General features: G+C 46.4%; 1 protein-coding gene and 1 long non-coding RNA gene across 12 annotated transcripts in view; one reads left to right on the top strand and one right to left on the bottom strand.

Annotated features, from left to right (window-relative positions):
* Window positions 1-164: 164 nt before the first annotated feature.
* Cxcl17 (C-X-C motif chemokine ligand 17) lies at window positions 165-11,869 on the bottom strand. The gene is given in 4 exon segments (NM_001107491.1): window positions 165-534; window positions 2,660-2,761; window positions 3,530-3,610; window positions 11,628-11,869. Coding segments are annotated over 4 exon segments (360 nt in total). The 5' UTR covers window positions 11,707-11,869; the 3' UTR covers window positions 165-436.
* The window catches only part of LOC102549342 (uncharacterized), a 136,634-nt gene continuing 118,979 nt past the window's right edge, over window positions 209-17,863 (top strand). For 10 of the 11 annotated variants that reach the window (XR_015649960.1, XR_015649953.1, XR_015649998.1 and 7 more), the window contains exon 1: window positions 212-301. This is a non-coding gene — a long non-coding RNA (uncharacterized LOC102549342). Of the gene's footprint in view, window positions 302-17,863 lie in introns of all 11 variants that reach the window. The other variant, XR_015649977.1, reaches the window with a different exon arrangement.

The following is a 17,863-nucleotide window of genomic DNA, read 5'->3' on the forward strand; positions in this document are numbered from 1 at the left end:
GGATCCTCCTTTCCATCTTTCTAGCCTCGAGCTGTGCTTCTGCATTTATATCTCTTGTACTGTGTTAGAGACCCACAGAGTGCAGTGATAATGATGGGGGTAGTGATGAGGGTGGTGGTGATGATGATGATGATGACAGGAACCATAAACACTGAAGGTTGTCTAGATGCTAAGAAACCACAATTTCTAAACCTTTATTGCTTCTAACCAGGCAGTCTCTGATTCAGTGCTTCACCTGCCTTTTAGACCCCGGACAGAAGGCATGTAAGAAGAGTGACAAGTGCAGAGGACACAGTGGCAGGTACACAGCTGGGCCGTGCCTTCGAGAGCGCTGGGGTGCTCTTGGTGAGGATGGGGGTGGGGGGATAAGAAGCGCTCCAGGGATGATCATCTCCCTCTCATTGAGAGAGCCTAGCTGGAGGGCAGAGTCTCGGAACTATAAGGGCAGGGCGAAGCTTGCTAGTTGACATCGCTTGAGAAATTGCTGGCAGGTTCTGGAGGGCCTTTGTGACTTCCTGTGGTGCTTTTGGCGTCCTAGGGCACAAATAAGGGGTGGGGGGCTGTCATTAAAGAGTTAAAAACACTTTATATTATTTTTATTTGTGTGTGCCACGTGTGTGAGAATGCGTGAGGAAATCAGACTAGAACTCAGATCCCCTGGAGCTTGAAGCACAGGTCCTGGGAGCCACCTGATGTGTGTACTGTACTGGGAACAAACCTGGTCCTCCTCTGGTTTTATTCTATTTTATCGAAACAGGGTCTCTTCGTGTAGTCCTGGCTGTCCACTGGAATTCACTCTGTAGACCAGGCTAGCCTCGCACTCAGAGATTCACCTGCCTCTGCCTCCCACTGTAGAAAATAATGCAGGGATTAAAGGAGCATGCCAGCTCTGACTGCCTTGGTCCTTTGGAAGAGCAGGAAGCGCTCTTAACTGTTGAGCTGTTTCTCCAGCTCCTTTAAAAACATTTAAAAATTCAACTTTTATGCAAACTGTAAATATTATCAGATGTGGCTGGCTGTTATAGTTCATGCCTGCAATCTTGCACTCAGAAGGCAGAGGACTTTTTTTTTGGTTCTTTTTTTCGGAGCTGGGGACCAAACCCAGGGCCTTGCGCTTCCTAGGTAAGCGCTCTACCACTGAGCTAAATCCCCAGCCCCGGCAGAGGACTTTTTAAGTTTGAGGTCCACCTAGGTTCTAATAAAGTGAATCCCAAGTCAGCTCAGGCCAGAATGAAAATCTATCTCAAAAAGCCAAACAAGAGGTTGGGGATTTAGCTCAGTGGTAGAGCGCTTGCCTAGCAAACGCAAGGCCCTGGGTTCGGTCCCCAGCTCCGGAAAAAAAAAAAGAAAAAGAAAAAGAAAAAGAAGAAGAAAAAGAAAAAAAAAAGCCAAACAAGCCAGGAATGGTGGCACACATCTTTAATCCTGGTGCCCAGGAGGCCAAGAGGTAGGAGGATTTCTGTGAGTTCCGGGACAGCCTGGTCTGCAGAGTAAGTTCCAGGATAGCCTGGTCTGCAGAGTGAGCTGCAGGACAGCCAGGGCTATACAGAAGACCCTGCCTCAAAAAAAACAAAAAACAAAAAACAAAAAAACAAAAAAACAAAAAAAACAAAAAAACAAAAAACCAAAAAAAAACCAACAACCCAAAAAACAAACCAAAAAGAAAAGGATCAAAAAGCCAAACAAGGGAAGGAGGGATGGCCCACCAGGGAAAATCACTTGCCAAACCTTATAACCTGAGTCCAATCCCACAGACTGATATAACAGGAGAAACAACTCCCACTCTGTCCTCTGACCTCCATACATGTGATGCTACATGTAAACACACAACACACAACACCACACACACACACACACACACACACACACACAAATAAGCCATCAGGATTTTTAAGAGGATGGCTTATTTGTGTGTGTGTGTGTGTGTGTGTGTGTGTGTGTGTGTGTGTGTGCGTGTGCTCAGATGTGTATGTAGGTGTGGGGTTGCACGAGTGTGATAGGAATGTGGAAGTCAGAGGGTAACTTGCAGGAGTCTGTTCTCTTCTGTCATGTGGGTCCCAGGGATTGAACTCAGGCTGTCATATTTGGCTGCAAGCACCTGACTTCTGAGCCATCTTTCAGGCCTCTGATTTAATTGTTGCACAATAGCATTTTAAATCAGACTGTAGAGCTAGAGAGACGGCGCAGTGGTTATGAGCAGAAGGTGTCCTTTTAGAGGTCCCAGGTTCAAACCACATGGTGGTTCAAAGCCATCTACAGTTCTGAACCAGGAGATCTGATCCCCTCTTCAGACCTTTGAAGGTCATGTGTGCGTGTAGTGTACTTAAATGAAAACAAACAAACAAACAAATGTCAGATGAAGGAAAAGCCAAAATCCTGTTCCATGCCGACACACTGACACTGGTGTCATCCTCGGACATTAATGATCCGGTCACAGCTGCCGTCCCCTTTTACTTGGGTAAATGCTGCTGTTTGAGGAGCTAGGAATTTGATGAAACCTTTTTAGTTCCAGAATAAGTCAATCCTGATGTTTTTGCTCTTTCGGTTTTCCTACAAACTGACACTGAGTAGAGGCTACTCGATGCAACTTTACCTCCTCCACCCCTCGTGACTCCACAGGGCTCAGTGTGGTTTAAGCAAGGCCACCCTTGAAACTTACTGTTCTTTTTCTCACTGCCCTTGACATGATCACAGGGACACTGCTTCCTTGGTGGCTCCAGCACTGCTGTGGTTTTTCTCTTTGAGACTCGCAGGGACCAATCTGTAACAACAGGCTGCTGCTTAGACAGGAGACAGGGACTCAGGCTGCTGCTCACACAGGGGACAGGGACTCAGGCTGCTGCTCACACAGGGGACAGGGACTCAGGCTGCTGCTCACACAGGGGACAGGGACTCAGGCTGCTGCTCACACAGGGGACAGGGACTCAGGCTGCTGCTTACACAGGGACAGGGACTCAGGCTGCTGCTTACACAGGAAGATTGGTACGTTTGAGGATAGGGACTCTGGCAGGGCTTCTGAGCCTCTGGTACTCTTTCATATAGACTGAGGAAAAGATCAACAGAGAACAATGGAGACTTCAAGCTGTGTGAACCCCAGGATTTCTAGATTGGTTTTGTGACTTTGGGGTCAGGATTTGCTGCCATGTTTAGAAAGGGGTATTGGGATACCAAAGAATGAACATAAGGCCCAGGTGTCTTTAGTGTTGCCTTTTTTCTGCTTCAGTCTTTTTATATAGGGAACACCAGGCTAAGACTGGGATCCAAGATGTTTTTGGAGGGCCAGGAAAAAGTAAAGACCCTTTGAGAAGGTAGTGCTTGGAATGGGGCTGAGGGGTGGGGTTGTGGTTGGAGTAGTGCTTGTGTAGATTGTGGTAGGCATCTGGCTCCCGTGTGACTCACAGAGAAAGCAGGCATCAGTGCGGCTTCTGGTGGGATGCTGAGGTTAGCTGGATAACATCTGTGCTGGGCTCAGAGGGGTTCAGGGATCATGGCTGCAAACCAGCCCTGTGGGCAAGGCTGAACTACTGACCTTTGCAGTCACACTCTTGGCCACCTTCCCAGAGCCACCTCCTAGGAGCCTGGTGTTGATCCCCATGGTGTCTGGCGACCTCTGTTGGAGGGAAACATGTCTGTGTAAAGGGAAGGCTACCAGCCTCTCTCAGCACAGTCTCTGTGTCTCTGTGTCTCTGTGTCTCTGTGTCTCTGTGTCTCTGTGTCTCGGTCTATCTGCCCCCGCCCCGCCACCGCTGGGCTCCGTGGTACTCCAAAAGAGGAACACTGTAAATGGATACAGAGCCAAGACTTAAAATCTAGCCTAAAAGCTGGAGAGATCCAGTGGGTGAAAGCAGAGAGAACCCAGACGGGATTCCCAGCAGCTCCTGCATGGCGGCTCGCAGTTATCTGCAAGTCTAAATCTGGGGTATCCAGTGCTCTCTTCTTACCTCCAGAGGCACTCATATCCAAAGCAAAAATAAATAAATCTTAAAGGAAAAAAAATCAGGACTACTGACAAGCTTAACTGAGAAAGTGAGGAGAATGGCTTCTGAACCTAAGAGAAGACGTGATGTGGTGACCGAGACTGCAGCCCCTCACAGTGAAACACTGATGACTCAGCTGACAGCACGTAACTGTGAACCAAACTTCCCACCTGACCTCCAAGTTTCTGTGTTTGCGTCAGTTCCAGCTCACTAGTAAGAGGGTGGTATTTGTGCTTCTTTCTTTGGGACAGACACATTGCGTCCCAAGTCTATGGCTGCTAATTCTCTGACTTCCATCTCTCCAAGACGAGGCTTTGCTGTGCAGCTCAGACTTGCACTTAACTCCTGGCCTTAAGGGAACTGCCTGAATCTGCTTCCTGGGTAGCTGGGATTATCGGCGCTAACCGCCAACCCCACCTGTAAATGTTTCTGTGACAACGAAAGACGAAGGTTTAAAGGCCGATGATGTGGCTTAGCAAGGAAGGGCGCCCGCTGCCAGGTTCGACAGCCTGTCCTCTGACATTCACGAATTCCGTGTGTGACATGTGTCCCCACTCACCAACCCACAGAAAACCCCAACTACTTAGATATAATACAGAATTTGTCTTGGGGTTTCTATTGCTGTGATATAAAAACCTGTGATAAAACCCTATGGCCAAAGGCAGCTGTGCGAGGAAAGGGCTTATTTCAGCGTCCAACTCATGACTCACACTCCATCACTACCCGAGGGAATTCAGGGTAGGAGTTCAAGTTTGCATCCTCGAGGCAGGCGCTGATGCAGAGGTCATGGAGGAAGGCTGCTTACCGACCTGTTCAGTTTGTGCATCTGCCTAGGGGTCTCCCCACCTATAGTGAGCTGGGCCCTCCACACCAATCACAAAAATACCCTACAGTCTTTCCTCCATGGTAGACTTAGGGAGACATTTTCTCAACAGAGGTTCCTTCTTCTTAGATGACCCTAGTTTGTGTCAAGCCGACACAAACAACCAGGACAAAGTTATTAAAAGATGAAGGCTTGTAGATCTGAGAATCTCAGGCTAGAACTGGGCCTACATGACACCTCCTGTGATTTTATTTGGCAGTATTTTCTATTAAAATCAGTGACAGATTGGGGATGTCATTAAGTGGCATGTGCTTGTCTGGCACATATGATGCCCTGGATTTGGTCCATAGCACCATGGAAACAATCAAATATGCCTTTATTTGTTTTTCAAGATACGGTTTCTCTGGATAGCCCTGGCGAATCTGGAAACCAGGTTGGCCTCAAACTCAGAGAGATCCACCTGCCTCTGAGTCTTGAGTGCTAGACCACTACCACCTGGCTTAAACTATTCATTTTTTAAAGACAGAGTCTCTATGTTATAGCATGGGTTGGCCTTGAACTCCAATTACCAGCTTCCACCTCTACCTGCCTAGCCCACTTTTTTTTTTTTTTTTTTTTTTGGTTCTTTTTTTTTCGGAGCTGGGGACCGAACCCAGGGCCTTGCGCTTCCTAGGTAAGCGCTCTACCACTGAGCTAAATCCCCAGCCCCCTAGTCCACTTTTTTGTTGTTTTTGGTTGGGAGAGTGTCTTGCTATGTAGTCTACGCTGCCCTTGAACTTTCAGCAATCTCTCTAGCACTGAGTCCCCATTTCTGGGCTTGCAGATGAGTACTGTGCTTGAGCTATTCTTGTGTAATTTCGACTTGAAATCTGTTGTGTATTGAGCTCTATCCTCCCAAATTAATGTATGGAAGATCTAACCTGTACTACCTCAGAATGAGTATATTTGGAGAATAGGGTCCTAAAAATAGTAATTAAGCCAAAATGGGGCTTTTGTGGTATTCTCTAAGAAGAAAATTAGATTTGAACATCGAGAGAGAGAGAGAGAGAGAGAGAGAGAGAGAGAGAGCGCGAGCGCGAGCGCGAGTGCTTAAGGACATGTACACACAAAAGAACAATCATGTGACTGGTAATAAAAAAAATGCTAAAAGAATATGTTCCCCTTCAAACCTGTGTGTTGGGGCTGAGAAGGCAGGGCAGCAGTGAAGAGCTCTTACTGCTCTTGTAGAGGGCCTGAGTTCAGAGCAGTTCATAACCTACTGTAACTCCAGTTCCAGAGCACCTGACTCTCTCTTCTGACTTCTGGGCACTGCATGCCTGTGGTGCACATACATATAGGCAAAGCATTCATGTACATAAAACACAAGAGATGAGTCTTTGAAAGACAGATCTCTATGTTGTGTTCCTAATCCCTAATGTGATTGTATTAGGGATGGGGGCTTTGTGGGGTAATTAGGTCATGAAAGTGGAACTCCCAGGAATGGGATTGGTGTCCTTGTGGAAAGGGACCCCTGGGAGCTTTAATCTCCAGTGTACAAGAATTGATTGTCTGCACACCGGAAGACAACTTTTACTTGAATTCAGTCCTGCTGGAACCGCGATCTTAGAAACCCTACTTTGGAACTATGGGAAATAAGTTCCTGCTGTTTCTAAGCCGCCCAGCCAACTGCATGCACCATGGCAATCCCAACTAAGATGGCGGCCAATTGTCTGCCAAAGCGAGAGGCTTTAGAACAGACCCAGACCGTCAGGTGGCTCAGTCTTGGATTTCCAGTCTCCAGAAATACGAGAACAATCTAATTTGTCCTCAAAGCCACTCAGCTGTGGTATTTTGCTATGGCACTCCCAGCAAATGTAAACATTCCTCTCTCCCTCAGTAGGTTCAGAGTCAGTGGCTTGGTGCTGATGGAGCCCATAGCTCCTGGCACATGGCAGGCATCTGGTAATTGTTGACTCAGTAAGTGGATGGACAAGTCTTCAGAGGCTGCCTGTTTCCCAGATTTGTGGCCTTTCTGCCACACAGATGGGTGGCATGAAGTCATTCCCTGAGCTGCTTTCCAGTCTTCTCGCATGCTGCTCTGAGTGCTGCTAGAATCATTTAGATGGGCACAGCCCTTGCCTTCAAAACCTTTTTCTAGCATTTGCTCCTCGTGTGGCCTTTATTCCTTATTTCTGCGAAAATCCATAAATATTTAAAGCCAGAGAAATATGGTAGATGATTTAGTTGAATCTCTTAATATAGACATTTTAAAATTCTAAATGATTACATTTAGCTACGTAGATAGTGCAACTTTAATTTGAAAGCACAACAAACTTCTTCTTCTTCTTCTTCTTCTTCTTCTTCCTCTTCTTCTTCTTCATCATCATCGTCATCAATAACATCATTTTTGCTCTGAGGCATGGTCTTATGTAGTTCAGGATAGTCTTGAACTCAGTTACAGAAGTGTTAATGACAATTTCCTAGTTCTTTACATTTTCATTTTACAAGTATGGATGTTTTGCTGGCACATACATCTGCGCACCACTGGTGTGTGTGGTGACTGAAGAGGCTAGAGAAGGGATTCGGTCTCCTGGAACTATAGTTACAGATGTTTGTAAGCCACCCAGGATTTGGGCCCAGGCCCTCTGGAAGAACAGCCAGTGATTTTAACCATCGAGGTGTCTCTCCAGCCCCTCCTGTTTTTAAAGATTTACTTTTATGTGTAGAGTATATTGGCTCCGTGTGTCTGTGTACTATATGCATGTAGTGTCTACAAAGGCCATGAAAGTGGAGGGGTCAGATCCTCTGGGACTGGAGTTAGAGAGTTGTGAGTATGTAGATGCTGGGACTTGAACCCTGGGTTCTCTGGAAGACAGCCCCTGCTCTTAACACTGAGCTGTCTCTCCTGTGGTTTTCATTTCTTTTTAATTTACGATTTTATTATTTATTTATTCATTGTGTGTGCATGTGCTGTGTGTGTGAGTGTGTAACAGTGCATGTGTGCATGTGCTGTGTGTGAGTGTGTAACAGTGCATACGTAGGGGTCAGAGGACAACTTTCAGGAGTTTGTTCTCCTTCCATGATGTGGCCCTGGGAATCAAAATCAGGTGCCAGTCTTGGCAAAAACCAAAGTTTTTACCTGGCGAATGATCTTGCCACCAACCTCTCCTTTTCCCTCCCCGAAAGACAAGGTTTCTCTGTGTAGCCCTGACTGTCCTAGAACTAGCTCTGTAGAGCAGGCTGGTCTTGGACTCAGAGAGATCTGTGCCTTTGCCTCCTGAGTGCTGGGATTGAAGTTGTGGGCCACCACCACCTGACAACTCTTTTTCTAAAAAAAAGAAAAAAAAATCCCAGTTTTGATCCTGGTACTGTGGTGAAATGTAAATGAGAGCATTGCTCAGTGGTTAGAGGCGCCTGCTGGCCAGGCCTGACCCAGGGTTCAACCCCAAGACTCACATGATAGTAGGTAAGAACCAACTCCTAAAAGTTGAACTCTGACCTACACGCTCTATGCACCATGGGCTCCAAATAAATAAATAAATGAATAAATAAACAAACAAACTTTAAAAGTTATTTGAAAAAATATGTGAAAGATATATTGAAATTTTCATAATGTTTTGAAAACATGAAAAAATAAAAGTTAAAAATAACAAAATGCATTAGGTTAAAAGTATTTATTTATGGGCTAGAGAGCACTGGCTGTTCTTCCAGGTCCTGAGTTCATTCCCAGCATCTACATGCTGGCTCACAACCATCTGCAATGAGATCTGGCGCCCTCTTCTGGCTTTCAGGCATACATGCAGGCAGAACACTGTATGCATTATAGATAAACCTTGAAATTCCCTGGAGCTGGTGTTACAGGCTGCCAAATGTATCTGCCGTGAACTGAGCCCAGGCCCTCTGCAAGAACAGCCAGTGCTCTTTTTTTTTTTTTTTGTTCTTTTTTTCGGAGCTGGGGACCGAACCCAGGGCCTTGCGCTTCCTAGGTAAGCGCTCTACCACTGAGCTAAATCCCCAGGCCCCAGCCAGTGCTCTTAACTGCTGAGCCATCTCTCCAGCCCCCATTACATTAGATTTTTGTGAGGACAAAATGAGATAACAGTATATTAATTATGACACTTAAAACTGTGCCTGCAGCACAGGAAATACCAACACATGTCAGGTATTATCATAAGTAATTTATTAGAAATAGTGAATAATCTATTATTAGTAATTTATTCATAATATTATATATTCTCATGTGTTTCTTTTTTTCTTCTCTTTGAAAAGTATATTGAGTATAGATGTAAGGTATTTGGAGGTAAGATCAGATTTAAAAAAAACATGTGTATGGGTGTTTTGCCTGCCATGTATCAGTGCACCAAATACACACAATACCCACGGAGGCCATAAGAGGGCGTTAGAGCCCTTGGCAGTGGATTTACAGACAGTTGTCAGCCACCACATGGGTGATGAGACTCAAACCAAGGTCTTTTGGAAAAGCAGCCAGGTCTTTCAACCACTGAGCCAGAGCACTCTAGCTTTAAGGTAAATTTTATTTTGAGAATTGATTTGGAGTTTGCCTATTGGTCATTTCCTGTGGCTACCAAGTGGTTCAGATGTGTGTGAATGCTGTGAAACCGGGCCACCGCCCAGCCCAGGTTGTTTGTGACAGCGCCATCTGGAGGCCTAAAGAAGTTAAGCGACTTAGGAAGTTTGCTTGCAAATCAGACAACAGAGGCAGAGGCAACAAGGTCTTCTTGACTTCAAGGCATAGTGTGAGAATTTGGGGAGTCTAAGTCTAGATTGGAGCCAGGTTTGTCAATGTTGCTGTAGAACTGGGTTTATTAACTGGAAGTGGTCCCTTGCCGGAACATTGACCAGTGAGTAGCTGATATTTCTTTTAGCTTTCTTAACTCCATGGAGGTTTACTATTGGTGATTAGTGGATAGAGGCCCACACAGAGTTGTCCACCACCAAACTTTAGTAAGTTAGTCCTATAATCCCAGCTACCCGGGAGGCCCAGGCAAGAAGGTCCCAGGTTCAAGGCAGTCTGGGGAAAAAATAAATGTCCTGTATCAACCAAAATAGGGGCAGGCGGGTGGTAACGGTGGCTGTGCAGAAGCAGGTGGATATCTCTGAACTCAATGCCAACCCGGTCTTCAGAGCAAGTTCCAAGACAGCCAGGGCTAGCTACACAGAAAGGCCCTGTCTTGGAAAACAAACAAACAAAAAATCGAGGCAGGGCTGTAATTCCGTGGTGCATAGCTTGCTTAGCACACATGGTTCAGTGTTTAATCACACACGCATACACACACTAGCAACGACAAGAGAAAGCGGTGCTGTCACATCTCGGCATAAGAGTCACAGAAGTGAATCATCCTGAACTTAAACCCGAGCGCTTAGCTAATATTTACTGAGTGCGATGCGGGACAGTGTAGAGGTTGTGGAAACAATGCATCGGTCTGTGCCGCTGAGGTGGTTACGGTTATAACCTGCGGGGCAGGAGAGGTAGAAGGGACGCACTCTTACAGTATGAGACAGGATACGATATGTACAAAAAGAGTCCAGACTGAGCTGAACAGAGCGCGGACAGAGCTCTGTCTGGTTGTAGGAGCAAGCAAAGGAGACGTGGGAAGGCGTTTGCTTTTGAGCTAGTTGTGTGAGTAAAGTCGAGCTGGTTTGAAAACACAGGACCTGTTGGGGATCAGCAGTCTAGTTTGATTGGAGCATAAGTGTATCTTTGTGAGTGGAAGAAAGTGGACTGGAAAGGTGGGTTGTGACTAGAGCTTTGAGTCCTTGGGGGAGGACTCTAGCCCTGGTGTCCCTGTAGTGATAGATATGGCTTCCCCTCCAGAGTGGCCACTTTGGGCCCCAGGACTGAAGAGCTCAGAGAACTTTCTCTACGAAGGAGAGAGTCGGACGTTGGGGGAGGCAGGTGATCCTGAATTTAGGGTCACCCTGATGCCGAGTACGCCACAGATTACCCCACCTACAGATAGCCCAGGGGTCCAGGGGGATGGTGCTCTCAAGTAGAAAGGTACATAGACAGAGACGATCTTGCTTCTGTGTGGTTGTTCTGTGAAGAGCTGGGACGCACTGGCTGTGGCGAAAACTGGGACAGATTCAGAACCCCTACCAAGTCTGCTTCTCAAAGGGCAAACCATTCAACCAAGCCCGGCGTGGCTAAAGTGTCTGCATGACTACTGCCTGGTTGATGGGACTGACCTAGTCTGTGTCATCAGTGGCTTACCTGGCATACTCTAAAATATAGAACTCCTCATTTCTTTCCTTTCCACCACAACCTCCACCCCCAGCTGAGCCCCGAGAAAATCTGTGACTTTTCTAGGGGGAGGATGGGAAGGTAAGGGAAGTGGATCTTGGCTGGGCTGTGTGTATACTTACGTGTTTGTTGAAGCTACAGTTGCAGACACCTTGGTAATGTGCCTTAAAGTTTACAGAGTCCTTTGGGATAAATCGGGTCCTTCCTTTTTTGCTAATGAGGATTCTGGTACTGAAGAAAGACTAACCTAATTACCCCAACTTGTTGTTGCGACAAGTACATTGTAACGCCTTTGTCGTTGTTGGGTATGCATGGTTCCTCCCAGCAATGTCAAAATAACTTGTGGTGTGCGCACGGCGCAGGTGAGGTGGACATTAATCTTGAGCCAGGCATGGCGGCACATGCTTATAAGGCTGGGACCTTCCTACTGAGGTAGGAAGAGCCCAAGTTTCCGGTCAGCTTGAGCTACAGATCAAGATCTTGACTCAAGGGGAGAGAAAAACAGAAGTGGGGAAGGAAGGACGAGGTAAAGAGGAAGGGAGGGAGAGAAAGAGAAGAGGGAATATTATTATCCCGTTGTATTTACCTTGATTCGGGCTGCTGGAGACCGTGGCCGTGAACATCCCTGTCAGCAACAGAAGGAAGGGAGAGGCTAGAAGCTTCATTGCGGCTGTCTGCTGTTTCTTAAGGACTGTGGGGGACTGTCACCAGCGAGAGGCTTCTGATTTCCTGTCACTGCTCAGGTGGCGTAGTGTGCGCACAATTTAATCCCACACCAGAGCACCCATGAGAAGACGAGAGCAAGAAGGCGGTGCTGGTCTCTTTAGTACCAGATTGGACCAGGTCTTTACAGGAATGTGGGAGGTAAAAGTGGTCAAACAAAAGAAACCACTCTCAAGAGAAAGGATTAAGGGCTTGGCAGCGGGTGCCTGACTCCTCCCCCCACTATGGGGGCTTCACTCTCTAAGCTTTTGTCTTACTTTCGTTTCCTTGTGCCTTCCAGCTCTTTATTGCAAAACCCAGGCACTGCAGGCTGTCAGAGGCCACCTGCTGCGCTTCCTCTGTCCATCCACTTGTGACCATCAGCAAAAGTACCAGCGATGGAAGTGGTAGTTCCTAGGCAGTTGTCCTGTCCTCGCACTGCTGACAGATTTCTCCAGGTCCCTAACCACTCACAGGGGAAGCATGTGCTGGTGTGTGCCGGCAATTCCAGCACTGGGGTCTGTGAACAAGACTTTGAGTTTGATAACAGAATCTATTAATCTATTCTCCCTCCCTCCCTCCCTCCCTCCCTCCCTCCCTCCCTTCCTTCCTTCCTTCCTTCCTTCCGAAGGGCTGGTGGCTGCCGGGTGGGTGAGCTGATGACCTGACCTCAATCCTTCCTCACAACGAAGCAGAGAAACCAGCACAGGGTCCTTTGGCCTCCACACTCATTTGGGGCACGAGTAACCCCCTCATCCTTAAATAAACGTAGTAAAGAAGGAAGGGCTAGGGATGTAGCTTAGTGAAGACTCTCGACTAGCGTGCCATGGCTCTGGGTTTGATTCTCAGCCCTATAAAAAACAAAGGGCTGGAGAGATGGCTCAATGGTTAAGAGCACTGACTGCTCTTCCAGAGGCCCAGCAACCACATGGTGGCTCACAACCATCTGTAATGAGATCTGATGCCCTCTTCCAATGTGTCTGAAGAGAGTGACAGTGTACTCATATAAATAAAATATTAAAAAACAAAACAAAACAAAAACAAACCAGCAACAACGTGCAAACAAAATCAGAGGCAGTTGTCTTTCCCTCCAAACTCTTTCTTGGAGCACTGGGGAAAACAAAGCCTCCTCTTGCTCCTCAGGAAGTTAGTTATGGTTTAGTTGCCCCAATTTACAGGACGGGGAGTGTGTGTGTGTGTGTGTGTGTGTGTGTGTGTGTGTGTGTGTGTGTGAGATTACCAGGTCTTCAGGCCCAGGAAGGCTTGAGGAATATAGGAACTATAGGCAAAAAGGGATCTTTGAACTGTGTTGGTCTAGGTTGGTGGGGGTTCTTGGCTTCAGCCTCTGGAAACGGCCCAAGGCAAAAGGAGAAAGCTGATAATGGTCACAGTCAACATTAAAGGTGATCGTACCAGGCAGCTCACAGGGGAGGAGTGTTGTGTTTTAAAAGGATAAAGGGGGGGTTATGTTTAATGGAGGTCTGGGGAAACGGGGTGCCTCAGTAGATCCATGCTGAGGTGTCCATTCCCCCTGAGGGGGCCGGCCACATGACAGTATAGTATAGAATAGTTTATTCAGGGCATAAGGAAGGACTTAAGAGGGTAGTAGGAGAGAGAGAGAGAGAGAGAGAGAGAGAGAGAGAGAGAGAGAGAGAAGAAATAGAAGAGGAAAGGAGTAGAGGCCAACCATGAGCACATGGAGAGAAGGGGGGAAAATGGGGAGAGAAGGGATGGAGGGTAAGAGCAAGAGCAAGAGAGTGAGGAAAGGGCAAGCAGCCCCCTTTATAGTGTCAGGCTGTTGCCAGGTAACTGTGGGGGTGGAGCTTAGACAGAATGCTAACAAGGGGAGCTTGCCCTGTCAGTGTGGAGCCTGCATTGAGATGCATCATGGGATGAGTGCATAAAAACTGCTCACTTCAAGCGTCCAGGAACAAGAAGGCAGCAAGAAACGGCATCCTAATATTTCCTTTAAGGCTGTATACCCCACCATGACGTAACTGTTTCCTACCAAGCTCTGTCTCCTCAAGGTTTTCCTGATTGCCCAATGGGCTAGCTACCATGCCTTCAACTCATGGGCTGTTGGGAAGCACTGAAGAGCCAAATTATAACAATCTCGGAGCATCAGCACTGAATTTACTATCTGCTTTAAGAACATGTGAAAGAGGGCTGGAGAGATGGCTCAGCGGTTAGAGCACTGACTGTCCTTCCAGAGGTCCTGAGTTCAATTCCCAGCAACCACATGGTGGCTCACAACCATCTGTGATGGGATCTGGTGCCCTCTTCTGGTGTGTCTGAAGACAGCTACAGAGTACTTCTATATAATAAATAGATAAATCTTAAAAAAAAAAAAAAGGGAATGTGTGAAAAAATTAGGGATTGATCAACTTAAATTTTGGGTGACATTTGTTGGGACTGAAGGGACAGTGAACAAGGAAGTCTTTCCTAGAAACCTCCAGGAATGAGAGGGTGTGTGAATTGTTCCTCCAAAAGCAGTAAATTGATAAAAATTATTTTTTCATTTTTTAAAATTTATCTTTTTTTTTTTCCGGAGCTGGGGACCGAACCCGGGGCCTTGCACTTGCTAGGCAAGCGCTCTACCACTGAGCTAAATTCCCAACCCTTAAATTTATATCTTGATCGTAGCCCTCCTCCTCCAGGTCCCCCTCACACAGCCCCTCCTCCCATTCCCTCTTTCCCTTCTCCTCTGAGAAGGGGAGGCTCCCCTTCTCCCCTGGCACATCAAGTCACTGCGGGACTAGGCTCTTCCTCTCCCACTGAGGCCAGAGAAGGTAGCTCAGTTAAGGGAGTGGGACCCACCGGCAGGCAACAGACTTAGGGTCAGTCCCTGCTCCAGTTATTGGGGGACCCACATGAAGACCAAGCTGCACATCTACATATGTGCGGGGGCCTAGGTCCAGCTCATGGTTGCTCTTTGGCAGTTCAGTTTCTGGGAGCCCCAAGGGTCCAGGTTAGTTGTCTATTGGTCTTCCTGTGGAGTTCTGTGCTCTTCAAGTCCATCATTCTTTCCCCAACTTCCACAAGACTCCCCAAGCGCTGTCTACTGTTTGCTGTGGGTCTCTGCGTCTGTTTCCATCGGCTGCTGGGTGGAGCCTCTCAGAGGACAGTTATGCTAGGCTCCTGTCTGCAGACATAGCAGAGTATCACTAATAGTGTCAGGGCTTGGTGCTTGCCCGTGGGATGGGTGTCAAGTTGGGTCAGTCATGGGTTGGTTGCCCATTCCCTCTGTCTCTGCGCCATCTTTGTCCCTGCACATGTTGTAGACAGGACACATTTTGGGTGGAAGATTTTGAGTAGATTAGTATCCTTATTCCTCCACGGGGAGTCTTGCCTGGCTACCGGAGGTGGCCACTCCAGGCTCCATATCCCCCACTGCTAGGAGTCTCAGCTAGAGTCAGCCCCATAGAATCCTTGGGACCCTCTGTCCCAGGTCTCTGTCATATCCTAGAGCCCACCCCTGTCTGCCAGCTGTTCTCCTCAGCTCTCCCTACTCCTGATCCCCTACCCTGTTCCCTTCCCCATTGCCTCTCCCATCCAGTTCCCTCCATCCACCCACCAACAATGTCCATTTTATTTTCTCTTCTGAATAAGATTTCAACCATTTTCCCTTGGGTCCTTCTTACTTGGCTTCTCTGGGTCTGTGGATTGTAGTGCGGTTATCCTGTACTTTGTGGCTAATGTCCACATCATACCATGCATGTCCTTTTGGTTTGGGTTATCTCACTCAGGATGATATTTTCTAGTTCCTCCAAAATTCTTGATGTCCTTGTTTTCAATAGCTGAATAGTACTCCATTGTTTAAATGAACAACATTTTCTTTATCCATTCTTCAGTTGAGGGACATCTGGGCTGTTTCCAGTTTCTGGCTATGACTAAGAAAGCTGTCATGAACATAGTCCAGGAAGTAAGTATTTTCGTGGTGTGGTAGAATATCTTTTGGGTAAATGCCCAGGAGTGGTATAGCTGGGTCTTGAGGTAGAACTATTTAAAAATTTTGAGAAAGTGCCAGGTTGATTTCCAGAATGGTTGTACAAGTTTGCAATTCTACCAGCAACAGAGAAGCATTTTCCTTGCTCCACATCACCGCCAGCATGTGCTGTCACTGGAATTTTTTTCTTTTTTTCTTTTTCTTTTTTTTTCACAGCCCCAAGATTCTATTTTTTAAGTCATTTTATCCAAATCAAAACAATTCTGAGATTCCCCCTTACACCTATCCAAATGGCTAAGATCAAAAATTCCAGGGGTTGGGGATTTAGCTCAGCGGTAGAGCGCTTGCCTAGCAAACGCAAGGCCCTGGGTTCAGTCCCCAGCTCCGAAAAAAAAAAGAACCAAAAAAAAAAAAAAATAGAATCTTAATCTGGAGCTCAGGATGACCTTGCTATAACACGTCTGTGTGGCTTTAATTTTTTTCAAACCTTATTTTTAATGATGGTTCTTAAATGCTTTAACTTTCCTTATAACCCACATGCCCCAGCACATGTATCCAGTCAGCTCGAGTCCGTGGAAGCGGCAAGAAACTGCAGCACACCGCAGAAGATGTTTAGGTAGGTGTTAGGTAGGGAACACTGTCTTTGGATTGACAGCTTGGTCTTGGTTTGACACTGCTAATGTGGTTTCTTTCTGTAAAGTTCTAAAGTCATTCCATTTTCAGAAGGCAGATGTGTAATTAGGGGATGGTGGATACTTCACAAACCCAGAGGCACAAATACAATGCAGTCGGCGTTCTAAGGTTGTGGGTGTTCACTGGGGACAGAAACGGTGATTAGGTACATTGTCTTTGTTTTGTTTTTTCCAAGACAGGTTTTTTCTGTGTTCTGGAACTCACTATAGATCAGGCTGGTTTTGGACTCAGAGATCTGTCTGCCTCTGCCTCCTGAGTGCTGGGATTAAAGGCGTGAGCCACCGCTGCCTGGATGGCATTTTTTGCCTTTTAATTTAAAATTTTTTTTTAGATTTTTTTTGTTTTTTTTAGTTTATGTATATGGGTGTTTCGCTCTATCTGTATATCACATCATACAGTGCCCGAGGAGGCCAGAAATGGGCATTAGATCTCTTTGAGTTGGAGTCACAGACATTGTGAGCCACCACGTGGGTTCAGGGAATCAAATCCAGGTCCTCTGGAAAAACAGCCAGGGCTTTTTTTTTTTTTTTTTTTTAATTCATTTATTATATATAAGTACATTGTAGCTGTCTTCAGATACACCAGAAGAGGGCATCGGATCTCTTTACAGATGGTTGTGAGCCACCATGTGGTTACTGGGAATTGAACTCAGGACCTCTGGAAGAGCAGTCGGCTCCAGCCCCAGCCAGGGCTTTTTAACCACTAACTAGAGCCCTGTTGTTTAAAAACATTTAGTTTTTATTTATTTATATGTTTGTGTGTGCCTGTGTGTTTATGCCACATTTCTAAAGAAGTTGGAAGCAAGGGGCTGGAGAGATAGCTCAGTGGTTAAGAGCACCGACTGCTCTTTCTGAGGTCCTGAGTTCAAATCCCAGCAACCACATGGTGGCTCACAACCATCTGTAATGAGATTCGATGACCTCTTCTGGTGTGTCTCAAGACAGCTACAGTGTACTCATATATAATAAATGAATAAATCTTAAAAAAAAGAGATTTATTTATTAAAAAAAAACAAGTAGGAAGCAAAGGGAACTTCTCTTCAGGAGCTGGAGTTACAAGTAGCTGTGAACTAACAGGTGTGGGTCCTGTGCCACTGTGTCACAAATAAATTAGAATTGATGTCTATGTAAACGAATGTAGCAATAATACAATTACACGCCTTTTAATATTTTAGCTAGCAGTCATTTTAAAATTTTGAACTTGAGTTAAGCTCTAATTATATCACTTATCCCCTTCCTCTTATCCCTCCTTTCCTTCTTTGTTTGTTTCCTTCTGTTTGTGTTTTGACACAAGGTTTCACTCAGTAGTCCAAGCTAACCTTGACTTTGGGGATCCTGCCTCAGCCTTCTGAGGACTGGGTTTATCGACATACATAGCACCTTAGAACTTGAGCCGGGACTGTCTCTCAGGGGAGGTAGACATTAGGCTGGCAGAGAGCAGCTGAGTGCACAGGATGTGTTACAGTACAGAGTTGATTGCAC

The sequence above is a fragment of the Rattus norvegicus genome, chromosome 1 (assembly GCF_021556685.1).
Source record: "Rattus norvegicus strain SHRSP/BbbUtx chromosome 1, alternate assembly SHRSP_T2T, whole genome shotgun sequence".
Taxonomy (NCBI): Eukaryota; Metazoa; Chordata; class Mammalia; order Rodentia; family Muridae; genus Rattus; species Rattus norvegicus.